The 19,399-nt window shown below is 41.4% G+C and overlaps 1 protein-coding gene across 4 annotated transcripts in view; it reads left to right on the forward strand.

The window, feature by feature from the left end:
- The window catches only part of LEKR1 (leucine, glutamate and lysine rich 1), a 172,680-nt gene that overhangs the window by 6,382 nt on the left and 146,899 nt on the right, over positions 1–19,399 (forward strand). For all 4 annotated transcript variants that reach the window (XM_004598568.2, XM_058661480.1, XM_058661481.1 and 1 more), the window contains exon 3: positions 17,775–17,989. In XM_004598568.2, coding sequence (XP_004598625.2) covers positions 17,775–17,989 — 215 coding nt within the window. The remainder of the gene's footprint in view (positions 1–17,774; positions 17,990–19,399) is intronic.

Consider the following 19,399-nt stretch of genomic DNA (forward strand, 5'->3'; position numbering starts at 1 on the left):
AGAGACCTTCCATCTACTGTTTCACTCCCCGAATGATAACAAAAACCAGGGCTGGGCCAGGCCAAAGCCAGGAATCAGGAGTTTCTTCCAGAACTCCCATGTGAGTGACAGGGGCCCAAGCGCTTGGGCCATCTTCTGCTGCTTTCCTAGGCCATTAGCAGGGAACTGCATCAGAAGTGGAACAGAAAGGACTCAAACCAGTGTCCACTGGGGATACTTGTGTCCAGGTGGTGGCTTTACCTGTTATACTGTAATTCTGGCCCTACAGTATTGTCTTTTTGTATTTGTTAAAAGAGCTATTTTTATTTATTTGAAAGGCAGTTACAGAAAGAGGGAGAGGCTGAGACAGAAATATTCCGTTCACTGGTTCACTCCCCAGATGGCCATAATGGGTGGAGTTGGGCCTGTCTGAAGTCAGGAGGAAGGAGTTTCATCTGGTTCTCCCACATGGGTGCAGGGGCACAAGCACTTGAGCCATTCTCTGCTGCTTTCCCAGACGCGTAAGCAGAGAGCTGGATCAGAAGTGGAGCTGCTCATCTAGAGCTGGTACCTCTATAGGATGCTAGTCAGTGGCTTGACTCACTGTGCCACAGCACTGGCCCTGGTGTTGCCCATTTGTTTCTAGATTTGCCACTTATGCTGGCACCCGGACAGTGGCTGTCCCATAGTTAGTTTTTCTGATCAGCAAACAAGTGGCTATAGCTCCCCACAGGCAGGGTGGCCATCCTCAGAACACTGTATGTGGTTGTTTTAATGCCCCAGCATTTGGGTCATGCTCTCTACTTGTTCTTCAGATAAACGTGTACTCAGTTCACAGAGCTTCCTGCATCAGACAGCCCCAAAGAGTGTGGAAACTTCAGACAAGAGCTCTCCTAGCCTTTTCAAGCCTCGATGGCATTGTTCATCCACTCACAAAGGCCGATTTCTTTTCCTTCTAAGGTGTTATAAAGTGTTTTTGCCATTAGACCAATATTAGACCAGAAGCTGGCCATTCTCAGGAATGCCTGTCATTTTTCCTATTGGTCTTGAACTGAGCCTAGGTACAGATTGTTGAATTACAGTCTTAGAAAAGGCTTGCTCTCCTTGGGTTACAATTTCCTTGGAAGTATGTGCTTTTGCATTCTTAAGTACTTTAGAAATCTTTGCCAGTTAAATAGTATTTTTTATTTATTTAAAAGGCAGAGAGAGAGAGAGAGAAAGGGAGAGAGAGAGAGAGAGACGGAGATCTTTCACTCACTGGTTCATGTCCTGAGATGCCTGCATTGGCAATGGTTGAGGGAAACTGAAAGCTGGGAGTCAGAAACTCGAGTGGGTCTCCCACGCAGGGGACAGGGAGGCAGGTGCTTGCCTTCCAGGGTGCACTTTAGCAGGAAGCTGGACAGTGAGCAGAGTAGCCAAGAATTGAATGGACACTGACACGGGGTGCAGGTGTCGTAACCACTGGGCCAAAGGCCTACCATTGTGCTGTCTCTTCTGGTCTTTGGATCTTCTCTCTGTCTGGTAATTCAGGATTTGCATGAGGTTTTTATTAGAAGCCCCTTTTGAGGGGCTAGGAATAAGAATGACATTCGTGTAATACTTTCCCTTTTTACTAACAGTAGTACCCTCAGGTCTGTAATCAAAATGTCCCCCCAAATTTTACAAGAAATTATAAACCTGTGGTAGAATGGTCCAACAATACTACAAATTTTGCTGAATTTCTGAGCTTTTGCACTCAAAGGCAGATAATTTTTGATACTTAGGAGAATGTAAAATAATGCATCCTTTAAGTCTTGGGCAGAATAATGCCTGCTGTACTATGGCAAATTGGACAACAACGGTACAGGGGTTGGGTACTAATAGGTGGTTGTTTGAATTGGTTTACTCATGGTCTTCCAGTCCTGTTCACACGTGTATTTATCGGGCCTGGGCTTCTTAACAGGTGGCAAAGGTGATGCAATGGGATCTGCAGGACCTGATCAATAGCTGATGGAGGAGTCTATTTAAACCTGGCAAGAGCTTAGTGGTCACTTTGGGTCTCGAAGGGTCCTGTTCAACCGTGGGCCAGTGATCAGTCTACTTTAGTAGAGTTTATAGGTTGGGCCTTGATAGCCCATTGCACCTGACCATGAGCCCATACTGGAGTGAAAATATTTGCTGAAATTACTTATTGCTTCAGTATCCTTAGGTGTTTCTTGGAGGTGGCCAAGAATTCTGCCCTTTGGGACTTCCACCTTTGTGTTTTTAAAGTTAGTTGATTCATTAGAGAGGGGGAGAGAGAGAGAACAAATGCTAGTTTCCCATCTCATGTTTTACTCTCCAAATGCCTATGGTGTCCTTATACTGGGAACCAAAGTCAGGATCCCAGCTTCCAGTCCATGTCTCTCCAGTGTGTTCCAGGGCTTGAGCCACCTGCTGCATCCCAAGGTGTGTATCAACAGGAAGCTAGAAGTGGGGCGCAAATGTCCATGTGTGCAAATACATGGTAGCACCCAATCTAGGTATATCAGGTTCTTTCTGAAGCTTGATGAAATGCCCAGGGACATGTGGAAAAGACTGAATCCGAGACTGGTGCTGTTGGGCAGTGGGTTAAGCCACTGCCTGTAGTGCCAGGCATTCTGCCCGCTTTGAATCCTGACTATTCCACTTTAAATCCAGCTCTCTGTTAATGGCCTGGAAAAAGCAGCAGAAAATGGCCTAAGTCCTTGGGCCCCTGCCACCCTCATCGAAGACCTGGAAGAAGCTCCTGGCTTTAGCCTGGTATAGCCCTGGCTGTTGCCAACAGTGGATCAGTGATTCTCTCTTTTCTGTTTTTTTCTCTCTCTCGAACTCTGCCTTCCAAATAAATCAGTATATCTTGAAAAAGGGAAAGAAAAAGTCAATCAGAGCTTTAGAACTTGCTTCTCGTGTCAAAGGCCTGCACAATCTCTTTTTGCTGACGCTGCTTTAATGGTGCACTCCCTCAAAGAGCTCTGTAGTGCACAACAGACTATGTAACTTCTATGTCAAGCAAAGACTTGACTTTCTTCCCTTATCTCTCTAGGGTAACCTGAAGCTTTTCAGGGGGAGATTTAGAGCCAGTCAGCATCTGACCCCATCAGTCTCCTGTCAAAAGAAGTTGGAAGGAATTAGGTTTGCCCCGAGCTGAAGAGGTTTGGCTGGTCCCTTCTGCAGTAACACTGCTGTTTGCAGTGTGCCTGTTGCTAGAGAGCTGCCTTCGCCGGTGAGCCACTGTTGGGTCTTTGTTTGGGTGGCTAGGGTTACTTGCCTGTAATGGCTTCCCTCACCCTTCCTTCTAGGTTACCTGGGGCAGATTGGAGAGCGTTTTCATCTCTTTTTCATCTTCTCACATGCTGAAAACCTTAAAGGACTTTCTTACCATCTGAGAGAGTTTGGTTTTAGGACCAATAGCTCATTTCTAGGGCTTTCTCTGGATGCCTGCAAAACTTTGAAATGATAAGTATGTATTCTGAATTCCTGACTTCCCTGGGCATCTGTTGGAGCGTGAGAGGACTGCTTACTCGTTGCATGCCTTTTGCTTTTTTTTTCTTTAATTTTTATTTTTCATGATACAGTTCTATAGGCTCAGGGACTTCCCCTTCCACCCTCTCCTCTTCCCCTCCTGCACTGTTGTCCCCTATAGTATTACAATGGTATAGTTTTTCAGCAACAGTCACAAGTCCATCATTCTGCTGTATAAGTGTATCGTAACATTGTTGACATAGACAATGGTACAAATCCAGCATACTATAGTCAAGATATACACAACAATTCATTTGGAGTTCTTTCATTCAGAGGTAGAGTTGCATACTGCAATGTAGCTTCACTTTTTGGTATGCTTGTCTCCATTATACAGATCCTCTAGATGAATATATATACATACATGCTTACCTATATAGCTCTTGTTCTTGTATTTTGCATGAAGGTTGGCTTATAACAAGAGAGAACATATGGTACTTGTCCTTTTGGGATTGGCTTATTTCACTGAGCATAATGGTCTATAGTTGGGGCTGTTTAGTGTTATATGCCTTTTAGCAACATATTCCTGTAATGCTCTAATTGCTGGCACCCAGGGGTCCTACTGGGGCCCAGTGCTAGGCCCAGTCCCTTGCCTGGCCTCCATACCTGGTTATCAGGTTGAGTGGCCTGCCACCTCTCAGTTTCCATACTAGCCTTTGCCTGCACAGCTGTTTTTTTTTTTTTTTCCTTTGATGTCAGAGGGTGGTCATTAAGGTTGGACTGTCTGCTTGGATAGGATCGTGAGTTTTAAAAATGCCTGTTACTGGTGACAGGAATTCCTCAGGATTGCCTTTGACGCCTTTAACCTTTGCTTTGCAACGTTACACATCACGGGTGGCAAGTGGTTCCTACACGTTTGATCAACTCTCCTTCCTCATCTAGAACCCGGCAGAGCGGGAACACATGTATCTCCCAAGGCTTTCCTGCGAGTTTCCTGAAAGGTAACTCTGATAGTGCTACGAGAAGTAGAGAGATGAGTTTTGGAGATGGTGTGAGTTGAGCCTCTTCCATGAATGGGAAGCTGACTGTTGAATAGGCGAAGTTGCCTTTTGTGCATTGCCAGTGCTGTGAGTAGGCCACACATTGTTCAGGATTAGTTGCTGGAGATGGCTCGGGGCTTAGGGTGCTTGCCAGAGTGGCCCTTCTCTATTTCTTCTTATAATTACGGGTCTAAAGAGATTCTTTCCCTAGGGGGACTCTTTCAGGGGTAGGGGTTTCCTTTCAAGGTTTAGAAAAGGGAACATTGATTTTTAATTTACACAGGTTGCACTTTTTCTGAAGCGCTTTATTTTGATATAGGGCCGTAAAATACTGGGCCCAGGGAATGTCTTTCCTTCTTTCTTCCTGTTTACAGCTGAAGTCCAGTTGTAGCATGGAGTTGTAGTTAAGAGATGCACCCAACCATGTTTCATGATCTCTAAATGAATATTGTGGCCAGACTGCATCACAAAAAGAATATCACCTATTTTGTTATCATCAGGTCGTACCCAAAGCACTGCCAATGAAATGGAATGCTCCCTCAGGGTTTATCTCCAGATGTGACTATGACTCACGTTCCTCATTAATCACTGGTCATTCCCTAGGCTAGCTCGTGGCTGTGAGTTATGGATGTCACAGTCCGGTGCTCTGTGCCCACGGAGAGCACCGCTGCCTCTCCCGGAGAGGTTTCTGTCCATTGTGCAGCTTTCTTTGAGCTGCCTGTTAGCATTCATCATGACGTTGATTGAAGCTGATGCTGACAAGTGCTGCCTGTCCTTCAGATTTATGGAGCCTGCACTTTGCAGGGACAGGAAGGGAAGTCCAGTTACCAGAAAAGACATTTTAAATCATTACATTTCGGGGTTTTTTTTTTTCACTTTTTAAATGAGGCATAATATAGTAAGAACGAGCTCATGCCATAAGCAAGAGAATAGTCATATTGATCAGAGGAGTGTTTATCTGTGTAGACATGGGATGTCGCTTGTCATGCAGTGAACTGAGTTCTTTCCACATATTGGTGTAAGAGTGTTAGAGATTAAATAAAACGAAACAGGACCAAATGGGGGTTTGCCTGCATTTTACGCCCTAATCACCTGTCAGGAGGAGGGTATGTGATGAAGTAGGGGAGGTCTCCGTCCTACAGGACCGTGACTTAGCACCGTGTGGGGTAGTGTCTGCTGTGAGAATGGAGGGAGTGTAGTCCCTGCGTGCTGAGGCGCTCAGAGGGAGCCTTCATGCTGGAAGTGGAAGTGGTGTTGCCCTCAGCACTGCACATTGGTGGACAAGAGAGAGAACGCATCCCAGGTCAATGGAGCAGACGTTTCCCAATGAGAAGTAGCTGGCCAAGTTGGAGAATGTTGAACAACTTCAGTGTTTGGCATACATAAAATATGTATTTACTTTGATAAGGTTTTTGAGAGTGGTAGTGTTTTTTCCTCATGGTTGTGGTACTGCAAAAGTTAATTGTTTAGCAACTGTTAAAACCACACATTTCATAAATTTGCAGTTAGCATCTACAGTGGGAGTGGTGGTGCGGCCAAGTGGGGAGCTCGGCAGAGGCTCGGCTGGGACCATGGTGGTGGTGCGGCCAAGTGGGGAGCTCGGCAGAAGCTCGGCTAGGGCCCTGGTGGTGGTGCGGCCAAGTGGGGAGTTCGGCAGAAGCTCGGCTAGGGCCCTGGCCAGTGGTGCTCATCTTGCCCCTGTTCAGTACGTGCAGTAGAGCGTTGCACTTCTTCAGACCGAAGGTGGATACAGTCACACACCAAGTATTTATTATGTCTGTGGTGTGCTAGACAGTGTTCTCTATGCTTGATCCTAAGACAAGGAAAAAGTGTCTGTGCATCCCCAAACCTGTAAAAGCACAGTCAGGAAGTAGGTGTTGTTTTCCACACACTCTCCTTTATGTCTGCGTCATGTAGGCTCTATGTAATGTGATTTGTTTAGCTGCGTAGTGATCAGGCAGTGGACTGATTTAGTCAGCTGTGTGCATTGTTCTTTACAGAAGCACGCAAAAGGTGCAGGGCCGTCTTCAAAACATTAGTAGAAAATACATGTTGTCGTTAACTCCACTTTGCGTGAACTTTTGTCATTGCCATTGTGTAGCCAGTAGTGGTAGCCAGAATAGTGAAGGTTGGAATCGTTTCATTGCTAAGAGAAAAACAAAGAATATTTTTTTCACAGTGACTTGGAAATTGTGCTCCATTTCTTTATAGAAGAAAAAAGGATTGAGGTTGGTGGATCAGTGTATCGCCACAGAGAGATCTTTCAAGGGTTTTTCTTTTTTTCTTGTTCTTCTGTTAACTTTTTCTGTTCCTTTTTATGCTGGCTCCTCTTTCTGGAGGAGCCCCTGCTGTGTTTTCTTTCCACTCCATGTGTAGTCAAGGAAGCTTGATCTAGAAGGGAATGTGAGAGCAGACCTTCCTATTTCCTTCTTTCTGAACTTTTACTTTGAGCTTATGGAAATAGAAGATTGCTAAATTACAGTGTGGCAGACTGTACTACATCGCATCGTTAATCCAAAGTGAGTAGTCCCGAAAGGAGAGATGCAAGACAATGTAAGGGCATGGGGGGGATGGCCACCAAAGGAAGTGTGGAGACCAGATCGTGAGAGCAGGCTGTAGTTACACAACCTACTGCCTGATTAGACGCAGGCTGTTCAATCACCTCCCGGCCTCCTCTCCCCAGGGCAGCTTAGAGGCAGGCATCAGATCATCTTTGAGTCTCATTAGCAGGTCATTTTGCTTTTAACACAGTTTCTGACCCAGCTCAGAACCGTTTTAGACTTCTGTGCTCAGAACTGGTAGAAGACATGAAAGAGGTCCCGAGGCTGGGCAGCAAGACCACGCTTTTCTCGTGTGTCCTCACACCGTGTCTGCATAGCAGTCTGCCTCTGCAGCCTTAGGCTAGCTCTTACCTGCCCCTGACTACAGTCATGAGCATGGTTAGAATTTTCATCAGTATGCTAAAGGTAGACGGCACTTGTAATGACAGTACTGGGTCTTAGATGTTATTGCCACTATTTAAGACAACGCTTCCCGACCAGGAGACGTGATCGTACTGTAACTCCTTAGTTCAGAATCTCTTATTCCATTTCAGAGATGTATGGTCTCTTCTGTTTTAGAAAAAAAAAAAGCAGCAAACAATTTTTCTTCTGCAGTTTTCGCTAGAGGGCATATGCAGAAGTCAAAACAACAGCAGCAAACTGGTGAAAAATATGTTTGCCAAAGCAAAACTGATCTATTTTTTTAAGTGGTGAGAAAATGAGCGCTTGTAATAGGATTTTAGCTTCAGGAGATCTTTATTACCACAGGACACAAAGTAAAATAAAGAGACCAAAGTTGTTTATTTTGCAAAACAAAACGTGGCTCAGCCGGGGCAGGAGAGCACACTGTTCCTTGTGGGATAACAGGCTCTCTCCCCAGCAGTCACAGCTCATTTTGTCCTGTTTCAGTAATTTTAGTACTTTGGAACTTTGAAATTTATTCCGAATAACAGTTTTATATTCCCAAGCACAGATTGTCATTGCCAGAAAAAACAAACTTGATTTTCCAGGTCATTTTGGGCCACTGTGGCTAGGTTCAGGTCTGAATGTTGGGTTAAAGTAGAGGAAAAGGAAGAATTGTCATAGAACTGTCAGAGCCAGCAGCCTGGAGAGTAATGTTATGTCTTTGTGCAAGTGTATGTGCGCTGTATTTTAAGGGATTACAGTTTTAAAATTTCATGCCAAATGAAATAGAAAATTGTATAATTTTTGGAGATTGTCCCCTTAATGTCATATTCCAGGAAAATTCATTAGGAAGAAGTTTTTTTTTTTTCAAAATATTACCATGAATCTTGAAAAATCTGTATTTTTTCAGTCTCAAATAAAAATTATTTTTGCTGATTGGCCTTTTAAGATGATAGAGTTTACTTAGGTAAGATTTCCAGGTGGGTAAGTGGGTACTGGAGGAAATGAGCTCTGGAAGGATACTGAAGTATGTACTGTTTACATGTATTACACAGCCAACACTGCTGCCTGCTCAGCAATGTCTTTGAGGATTAATGTATTATAGGTGCAAATTTTAAAATTATTTTATTACTGAATTTCTTAATTCAAAAATCACCGTGGATTCATAAGCAGTTGTAAGAAGTGATACTGCGAGACCCCATGTATCTTCTCCAGCTCTCCCTGATGATAACAACCTGGCCAGGCTGACGTGGGCTTTCCTCTCCAGGGAACTGTCAACTGATGCAGTTGAGATACAGAAAAAACCCATGACAGGGACTCCCTGTATTGCCCTTTCATAGCCTCACTGACCTCAAGATCTGCAATCTTTCTCCTCAATCCTTGACTTAAAAAAAAATATTTATTTTATTTTTATTTGAAAGTCAGATTTTATAGAGAGAAGGAGAGACAGAGACAGATCTTCTGTCTGCTGATTCACTCCCCAAGTGGCCGCAACGGCCAGTGCTGAGCTGATCCGAAGCCAGTAGCCAGGAGCTTCTTCTGGGTCTTCCACACTGGTGCAGGGTCTCAAGGCTTTGGGCCGTCCTCTGCTGCTTTCCTAGGCCACAAGCAGGGAGCTGGATGGGAAGTAGGGCCGCAGGGATTAGAACCTGCGACTATATGGGATCCTGGCACATTCAAGGTGAGGACTTGAGCCGCTAGGCCTCCAAGCTGGGCCCAGAATAACTACTCTTTTTTTTTTAAATGTCAGCTAGATCAATGGTTGCTAAGAGTCGTGGATTGGGGCCTGGTACGATAGCCTGGTGGCTAAAGTCCTAGCCTTGCATGTGCCAGGATCCCATATGGTTGCTGGTTCAGGTCTCTGCTTCCCATCCAGCTCCCTGCTTGTGGCCTGAGAAAGCAGTCAAGAATGGAACAAGGCCTTGGGACCCTGCACCTGTGTGGGAGGCCTGGAGGAAGTTCGTGGTTCCTGCCTTTGGATCAGCTCAGCACCGGCCATTGCAGTCACATGGGGAGTGAATCACTGGACAGAAGATCTTTCTCTCTGTCTCTCCTCCTCTCTGTAAATCTGACTTTACAATAAAAATAAATAAATCTTTAAAGAAATAAATAAAAGAACAAAGTAATAGCATTATATATTCTAATATAAAAAATCACTTCCATGTGCACATAGGGTATGAAAAACATTAAACATAAAAAAGAATAGTTATTCCTTTTTATTGTTGCATAATATTCCATAGCTTGATGTGCCAAGTGATTTACCCATTTTCCTATTAAAGGGCTCCCCCTCAGTTTTTGTATTAAACTTCTGAAAGCATTCTTGCGTTTGAACATATGTTTTCATTTTCCTGGGATAAAGGCCCAGAAGTTCATGCTTGGTTGTTTGGTAGTTATGTGTTTAGTTTTTTTGAGATCCTTCCCAACTGTGTTTCCAGAATGGCTGTACTATTTAATATTTTTACCTGCAATATGATCAGGTTTCTCCATCTTTATCATCATTTTATGTTGTCCTTGGTGTGGTAGTCATATCTCACTGTGACTTAAATTCACCTCTGCCTAACAGCCAGTAACATTGGGTATCTTTTCATGTGCTCATTGCCATCTGTAAGTATTCTTAGAAATGTCTGTTCCTGAAATGTTTCTCCATGTCTTTTGCTCATTTCAGTTGAATTTTCCTCTAAAACTTCAGCTGTATTGTTTACATGTATTTTCTCCTAGTCTGTAGCTTGTGTTTTCAGCCTGCTCAGTGCATTTTTAGCAGAGTAAAAGTTTTTTAAGTTAGATGAAATCCAGGGTATCACTTTTCTGTTTATGGGTTGTGCTAGTAGTGTGACATATAAGAGCCCTCACCTTGTTTAAATCTCCCCAATTTTTTTCGAAAATATTATTTTTATGTTTTACATTTTAATCAATGATTATTTTTGATTTTTTGAAAAACAAAGGTTGAGGTTCTTTTTTTTTTTTTTTTTTAAGTCTGTGGCTATCCATTTCTTCACAGCACAATTTGTTCAAAAGGTAATATTTTCTTAACTATTGCTTTTGCACCTTTGTCAAAAGTCAGTTTGATAGATTCCTGTAGGTCTGTTGCTGGGCTCTGTTCCCTTGACCCGTGTGTCTTGGTAACTAACAGTTCTGTATGTCTTGAAATAGGATAATTCATTTCACTTTGTTCTTTTTCAGAATTGTTTTACTGTTCTAGTTCCTTTGGCTCTCCATATTTGCTAGCGTAATGATTGGAATTGCATTATCCCTATATATATGTTTAGGAAGAATTAATATCATGCTGTTTTGAGGCTTCTATCATAAACATAGCATCTGTTTATTTAGATCATCAGATGGTTTCCTCAGCATCTTACAGTATTGAGCTTATGAATTCTGTCGATACTTTGTTTCCTTCTACATCTATGTGTTTAATTTTTTTAAAAAAAGAACTATTTTCTTTTTTATTGAAAAGTTAGAAATACAGAGAGGAAGAGAGACAGAGAGGAAGATCTTCCGTTTATTGAGTCATTCCCCAAGCGGCCACAATGGCCGGAGCTGAGCCAATCTGAAGCCAGAAGCCAGGAGCAAGGAGCCAGGAGCCTCTTCTGGTTCTCCCATGCGGATGCAGGGTCCCAAGGCTTTGGGCCATCCTCGGCCACAAGCAGGGAGCTGGATGGGAAGCGAAGCTGCCGGGATTAGAACTGGAGCCCATATGGGATCCTGGTGTGTTCAAGGCAAGGACTTTAGCTGGCAGGCTACTGTGCTGGGCCCTAAGTATTTAGTTTTTAAGCAATTGCAGTTCATATTGTATTTTTTATTTCAGTGTCTGTGCACTCACTGACAGCATATAGATAAATTGCTGGTTTTTCTAGATGTCTCTTTAATCATGCAAGATTGTTGGATTGACTACTCGTAGGAGTTTCCCAGTATATTCCTAGGGGTTTTCTATGTGTGTTTTTTTCTAATATGCATGCTGTTTGGCTTCTCTTTATTGCTAGGACTACAGCTTCAGGACTGTGTCAATATGGACAGTAAGAGTGGGCGTTCCTTCTTTTTTTTTTTTACCCAATCTTAGGGGAAAGCATTTGATTTTAATTGTAAGTGTATGTAGCTATAAGGGTTTTGGTGAAAGCTCTTCATCAAATTGATGTTTAGGTTGGCAGTGCAGTAAACCGACTGAGGGTAAGGAGCACTCGTGGTGGCCATCCAGGCTTGTCAGGGATCTGTGCAGCTCCATTGTTTGAAGAGTCCCCTGTTCAATCTCAAAAATGTCCTCTTGATGGAACCGAATCCTAGTTAGACACTCGTTGGTTTGTGTGAAGTCTTCTGGGGGGCTGTTGTTTTATACTGCCGTCACTCTGTGGGATAGGTATCTATCCCCTCTCTCCTTTTCCAGGCACAGAAAGCCATGTGATGGGTAGGAGAGAAAGGAAGCGTGATGTTTAAAGCCGAGAAGGCCCCGCTGGGCAGCAGAGAGTACCAAGTACCTTCTCCCGCTGGGGAGCCCTGAAAATCATCTGGAGCCTAACTTAAGTTTAAAAATTTTAACTTATGTTAAAAAAAATGTTTAACTTGAGTTTAAAAATTTTCTGTCGTTTTATATGACTCTAATTCTAAAAGCACAGATACTGCACTTGAGAAGTTTATTCAATGATTCATTTAAGAATGGTTCTGCGTTTGCTTAATATACATTTTGTTAATGCCTCCTCCAAAGTGCTTGTTGTAGAAAGCAAAACATCCTGCTAATGAGAGCCCTTTTGTTAAGAATGACAACGTGTCATTATTTTACTTTCAAAATGAGGAGATGATCTAACACTAAGTTATAATAATGAAGCACAAATTATAATTCAGAAAAAATAGATAACTTTTATTTGCTTCATTTGGAAACTTAATTACAGTATTTCATACTTTCTCAAGTTTCACAAAAATGTTCTAAGTAATTAGCCCATATAAGACACTAAGAATTTGAAAGGGTTATTACATTTTTTTTTCTGCTATGGTTTTGCTTAGAGAAAATTTTTTACAACTTAATAGCACTGAGAAATTGTGTGCAATAAACTTGTTTAACATAGGTGACTCAGTGGTTCACGTAGAAGCCTGGAGACCACTGCTAATGACATTTTGTTATTTTATTGTTGGTTCAAGATTATGCTTCCCCTTTCTTTGCTGAATTTCCAAAATGCCTACCTAAAATGTATTGCATCTCTTATTTCTGCTTTTACTTTTCTTGGTTACTGTGATGAAGTAACATTTTAATAGCTTTCACATTGTGAAGTTTATACTATTTTTAGCGCATCAGGCTGCGAATCTATTCCATTCATCATAAGGTGTCTTTAGAATAAAGATGGGGCATCTTGCCAGGAGCAGGGCTAATGACTGTGATGTATAAGGGAGGGTTAAAGATGGAGCTGCCTTGGAGTAAGTGAAATAATTTTCAAATTGGCAAGAAGGAGCCGAGAGCTGGTAAGGTGAGAGCCAGCAGCTGAGAGTTGGTCCAGGTCACTGACCCGGGTAAGTGATTTTCCTGAGACTGACAGTATTCTTCAAATGGGATTGCCAAGTCACTCTTGGTTATCTTTGAGGACATGTGAAGACCAACAGGATAATGCAAAAACAAACAAACAAACAAACAAACACTATTCTGCATGTAAAATGCCTATCAATTAGAATCAGTGGCCTTCATTTCACTCTCAAACGAGAATGTACAATATATTTGTTAGTAACTGGTGGTTTGTGAGAATATGCCTCTTAGTGAAAACAGTAACCTTAGTCCAATATTATGTCCCTTAAGAGTCAATATGTAGGCCACTTTATGTAGGATTATTAGAACCAAAAATATATTAGGTGTAGAATATCCAAATATGGATTTTATAAGGGTGTTTGACAAAGTTTGTCATAATATTTCTGAAGATGGTATGAAAAAAATACACACCCACACCCACACACAGGTTACAAAGAAAACTGGACAGTTCAGTAATGGTTAAGTTACACTTGAAATGTACTGGATAGATACCAAATTGATATGACATTCTGTGGTGTTCTGTAACTTTTCCATTGTTAAGACTTGCAAATTTTGTCAGTCTTCTTATTTTCCAAGATATTCAGAGAAATATAAAAAGACTTTCCCTCTGCTGGTTTACTCCCCAGATAGCCACATGGCCAGGGTTGGGCAGGCAGAAGCCTGGTGCCTGGAATTTCACCTAGGTCTCCCAAATGGGTAATGGGGGGCCCAAGTACTTGGGCCATCTGCTGGTGCTTTCCTAGGCACATTAGGAGGGAGCTTGATTTGCAATAGGGCAGCTAGGTTTCCCGCTGGCTCTCTGATATGGGACATCAGTACTGCAGGTAATGACTTAACTGGCTGCATGACAATACCAGCCCACATATTTAATATTTTAAAACCAGTAAGTAAGATGGATAATTGACTAATGAGGATTAAGTTTGCAAAAACTAGAATGCTGTGAATCTTCTGGATACTGAAGTTAATAGCGAAAGGCTGAATTAAGGTATATTTGCGGGTCTGGTGCTCTGGCTTAGAGAGTTAAGCTACTGTCTATGGTGCTGGCATCTGATATGGGTGCTGGTTCACGTCCCAACATCTCCATTTTCTGTCCAGCTCCCTGCCAATGTGCCTGGGAAAGCAGTGGAAGATGGCCCAAGTGCCTGGACCTCTGCAGCCATATAAGGAGCCTAGAAGAAGCCCCTGGCTTTGGCCTGGCCCAGCCCCAGCCTTTGTGATTATTTGGGAGTGAACCAACAGATGGAAGACCTCTCTCTCCCTTCCTCTCCAACTCTGCCCTTCAAATAAATAAAATAAAATTTAAAAAGGCATTTATCTGTATCTGTCCATGTATCCACATGTGTGAATATATGTATGTATATGTGTATATGCACATACACACTCTTGAATATAATGCATGTATATATATATATATATATATTTAAAATTCTACACTTAAATCTACAATGCAAAATGCTCACAGAGTAGAATAGAAAGTATTGGTTGTAAGAAATAAGTTGCTTATGGGGAAAAAGAGAATAGCAGTAGATTGGGTGTGGATCCCAAAGGGAAAGTTGGGGCAGCCAGTTTTTTAAAAAAGGTTTATTTACTTAGTTGAAAGGCAGAGTTATAGAAAGAGAGATAATCATGTGCTGGTTTACTGCACAGATGATTACAATGGCGAAGGTTGAAACCAGGCTGAAGCCGGGAGCCGGGAGCTTTTTCCAGATCTCCCCACCTGGGGTCAGCGACCCAAGGACTTGGGCCATCTTCTGCTGTTGTCCGGGGAGCTGGATCAGAAGTGGAGTAGTTAGGTCTCAAACCAGTGCCCATCTATGGGATGCTAGACTTGCAGGCAGTGGCTTAAACCACTAGGCCTCGGTGCCAGCCCCAGGGGAGCCAGATTTCAAGAGGGAGCAAAGCGGGTAACTAGAAGGTGATCACATATGACAATGGTTCCATTCTTTTTCTTCCTCCTTGGAGCCACAGTGTCCTTGTGTTAGCTTCGCTTTGTCTGTCTGCTGTTTCTTTGTTGTCATCCCCATAATGTGGCTTATTCTGTACCTTACACATGGCCCTTCTCTCTTATGGCTGCCCTAAAACTCATCAAAATGCTGGTGTTTTCAATATTTACAAACCTAGTTGACTCATCCCAGTCTAGCATTTGGCCATTGTCTGATCCTTTCCTGTCAGTTAGCTGTACTCAGGGCAGAATCTTTCATTACAGCTAAGGATGTGGAAAGTGTTCTTTGAGAGAACGCAGAAAAGGGAATGAAATGATTGGAGTATTCGGTGTAAAAAGTTTATGTTGCCAGTTTTTTTTTTCCTGAAGTAGGGCATTTGTTTAATATAAAAGTCAGTTACAGTGTATTAACAGCAATAATGCAAAAGGCCAATGTAACCTCAGTCTGCAATAGAAGATATTGCTGCTGTTAATGTAGTAAGATATTAAAGTGAGGCAAGTTTGAATGCTCTCCTACTCTGTTTTAGTGGAACTAACCACAGTGCGCTATTCGTTTCTAGTCACCTTGCTTTGAAACACACATGTAGATCACTGGAACAAGTTCTGAGAAAATGATCTAGAATAAGGAAAAAATTCAGAACCCTTATCATGGGAAGCAGCTGAAGCAAAAGCATCAGCATCGGGCTTGCTCCCCCAGCCTGCAGCTGTTGGAAAGATTTGTGTGTGAGAGTCCTGGGGTGGTTCCCTGTGGTGACTTGGAAGATGAGGATGCGTGGCGGTCCAGAGACAATTTTGGGGAGAGCATGAGAAAGGCTTTCCCTGAGAAAAAACTGGCATCAGGTGGAACAGGCTGCATTAAAATGTAGTGTTCTCATCTTTGGAATGCTAAAATAGAGGCCAGACAATGCTGTTCAGGTTGGGATGGACCGAATGAATCCATCTTGAAACAGTTCATATTTTTTATTTCTTTTAAATCTGCAGTTTTACAATTCTGTAAATTTGAATTAAATAGTGAATAGATGATTTTTATAGCTAATCATTTTTGTCCCATGGTGTTGTATTATGCTTTACAATTTTCTTTTTATTAATGAAGTTTACATGAGCTGAATTCTACTTTTTTGTTTGAAGATTTATTTATTCACCTGAAAGGCAGAGTTAGGGAGAGAGTGGGAGACATTGAGAGAACCATCTTCCCAACTACTGACTCATTCTCCAAATGGCTGCAGCAGCCAGAGCTGGGCTGACCCAAAGCCAGGATTTTCTTCTGGGTCTCCTGTGTGGGTTCAGGGGCCCGAGGCCTTGGGTCATCCTGCATTGCCTTCCCATGAACAGTGGCAGTGACTCAGGTCAGAAGTGGAGCAGGTGGGGCTCAAATTGGTGCTCATGTGGAAGTAAAGTGTTGCAGTGGCAGCTTGAACATCTATGGCGCAGTGCTGGCCCCAGCCACATTTTACTTAACAAAAATGTATTGTTAGTTTCTTGCACCCAATGGTGAAATAGCATTGATATGCAAATATTATGGCATCATTCTTAATTACAAGAGTACTTTCTGTCCTCTCAAGGGAGCTTGCATTAAAAGTAACTATTGTTTGAATAATCCAAGGGTTGATTTCAAGTCAGTGTCCCAGAGCAAATATTTATGAAGCTGCCTCTTAACACTTTTTGAGTAGCAAAACAAGCAAAAGCTACTTTAGGACTATTGATACCTCACAGAGAAAAAAGAACCCATCTCTTCTGACTGCTAGAATTAAATTTATAATGCACCTATGCTGGCCAGAGCCATTGGAATACTATCTGGAGGAAGCAGGTGAATTTAACTGGCATATGCATGGTAGGTGAATATTACAGGTAAAGTATAGGTACTGGGTTCTATTCCCTGTGTTTCTACATATCAACCAATTATTGAACTTTAATAGTCTCAGTTTTTAAATCTGTAAATTGGATATAAACATGCCTACTGAAGAGAAAACTGATTTTAGAGAAGAGAGATTAAATTCAAAGTGTTTTTCCTATTTGTAGGTTTATGACAGAATGTTTAATTCTGTCCAAGTTATAAAATGTTGACATCGAGCAATTATTTAGAATTTGGTCCAGAGTGGTAATTTTACAGATGAGAAAAACAAGATACGGAAGGCTAAGAAGCATCTCCAGGGTCACTGAGCAGTGGGAGCCCAGTGATCTCTTCCAAATGTGTGGAAAATTCAGTGGAAAGAAGTGTTAGAAAGGTGCTTTCTCCACTTCTAGTTTTATTTTATAGAAAATATTTCAAGAGTAAATATTTCTTAGAGGTACCATGGGGAAATAATTATTCTAAAAGACCCTTTTCTAATGCTAAGATTTTGTGTCAGAGTCAATATGCTAATTTCTAAAATGGTATCCAGATGGAGCCAATGTCATGATTGTTGCTCCATGGATAGTACAATATGTGTTTATGTCATCTGTGTACTTGCGGTAACATTATCCTTTAGAATCTAAGAAGTACCATTTCAGGGGCTAGTGTCAGCATAGCAGGCTAAGCCTTTCTCTGTGGCACTGGCATTCTTTATGAACACCAGTTTGAGTCCCAGCTGCTGCTCTTCCAATCTAGTTCTGCATTTATGGCCTGGGAATACAGCAGAGGATGGCCCAAATGCTTAGGCCCCTGCACCCACATGGGAAACCCTGCTAGAAGCTCCTGGCTCCCGGCTTCAAATCAGCCCAGCTCTGGCCCTTTGGAGAGTGAATCGGTGGATGGAAGATCCCTCCACTGCCCATCTCTCCCTTTCTGTTTCTGTCTTTCTGTAACTTTCCTCTACCTTTCAAATAATAAGAAAAAAATTAGCTTATTTTTTTCTTTCCCTTTCATCCTTCCTTCCTGTTATTTTTTAAAAAATACCATTTCAGTAAATGCGTGTTCTGTTTCCTAGATGTTGCCTGAGGAAAAAGTTTGTAAATACTGTGGAGTCAGCTATCTAATTCTTCATGAATTTAAGGCTATGGAAGAAAAAGTGAAAGCAATGGAAAAAGAGTTGAAATTTTATCAAGGAAGTATAGAACGTGAAAAGAGACTTCAAGAAAAGCTACAGTCTCTGAGCCAAGACTTCGAACAGTACAAAATTGACAACGAATCCAAAACAGAAAGGTTGGAGTATTCTTTTCTTTTCCATCTTTATTTGCTCTCAAAGAAAAGTATAGAAAACTAACAGATTTTGAACATTTTTCTAGAATCTGTGTCAAATATTAATTTATGCCTTAATAATTTCATTTGCTTCTTTAAGTATATTAGTAATCACTAACTATAGATGTTAATTATTGTTTGAAGCTTCTGTTTACCATCAGTGCTCACATAGAAGTATCAGTTGTTCAACTGTAGGTTGAGATGAGCCCTTTTCTTAGAAATTTATCTTTTTATTAAGATGGATTTCTCAAACATATGATCAATTTTAGTAGCTTTTATAGTTAGCAGTTATTTTGAATAGCAGGTAGTGGCTGAACATTGGCTCCTAAACTTCTAATTCTACTTTCCATGAAGTTTTTGAAGTTTCCTCATATTTGAAAGTTTCCTAAATTTTATGTACTTGCTTACTTTCTTTGTGATTTTTGCCTCAGTGGTAAGTATTGGTATTATGTTCCTGCCAATACTTTCTTCAATATATGTAGATCTATGGTTATGGTGGTGGAAAAATATTATCACTTGCCATAAATGGGAGGTTAAAAGTAAATACGTAATTATTAAAAAAGTGGTTTTGTTGTTAAAATAATTATCCTTATTATTTGTGATATATAGAACAACTCATGGAGGGAATTGTTCTTTTAGTATACATTAGCATATATTATTATATAGCAATATGTATTTTCTAATATTTTATGTAAGTTTTTTGCAGCTGTGTTCACAAATGATATTAGCCTGTGTGGGTTTTTTGGTGTGTGTTTATGAAGACTGGGTTGTACCAATCACTTCTAGTTAACAAGCCCTTCATCTCTGCATCAGACATTTTGAGTAACACAGGAGTTGCTTGTTTTTTGCAGTTTGGGTAAATATTTACAGAAAAATATTTTGGGTCTTTCTCTGGGTAGTTGAATTTTGTTCACCTATTCTGTTTCCTCCATAATTACTGGTTTATTTACGAAGTTTTACCTCTTCTTGAGTCAATTTTGGAAATATTTTGTTAGACAATCAAGCATATCACTTGGCGTTTCAAATTTCTCAGTACTGAATGATGTATAAACTCCCTTTAAAAGTTTTTCTGCTGTGATTGTTAAGACTCCTCTCTCTTTTCCTTGGGTTGATTATTTGTGTTTGATTGAAAAAGGGATGAAAGAGGAAGAGAGAAAGGGGGAAGGGCGAGAGAACTTTTTCTCAATGAAAATAAACGTTGTCAATTTTATTGGCCTTTGAAGAGCCAGATTAGGTTTTGTTAGATCTGTTTCTTTACTGGTTGTTTTTACTTTACTAGTTCGGACTCTTTTTGATAGTGACTGATTACTTGTGTTTCCTTTCATTTCCAGTTCTGTGTAGTGACCGGAGCTGAAGTCTCGATTAGTTTCAGTT

The sequence above is a fragment of the Ochotona princeps genome, chromosome 3 (genome assembly GCF_030435755.1).
Source record: "Ochotona princeps isolate mOchPri1 chromosome 3, mOchPri1.hap1, whole genome shotgun sequence".
NCBI classification, from domain to species: domain Eukaryota; kingdom Metazoa; phylum Chordata; class Mammalia; order Lagomorpha; family Ochotonidae; genus Ochotona; species Ochotona princeps.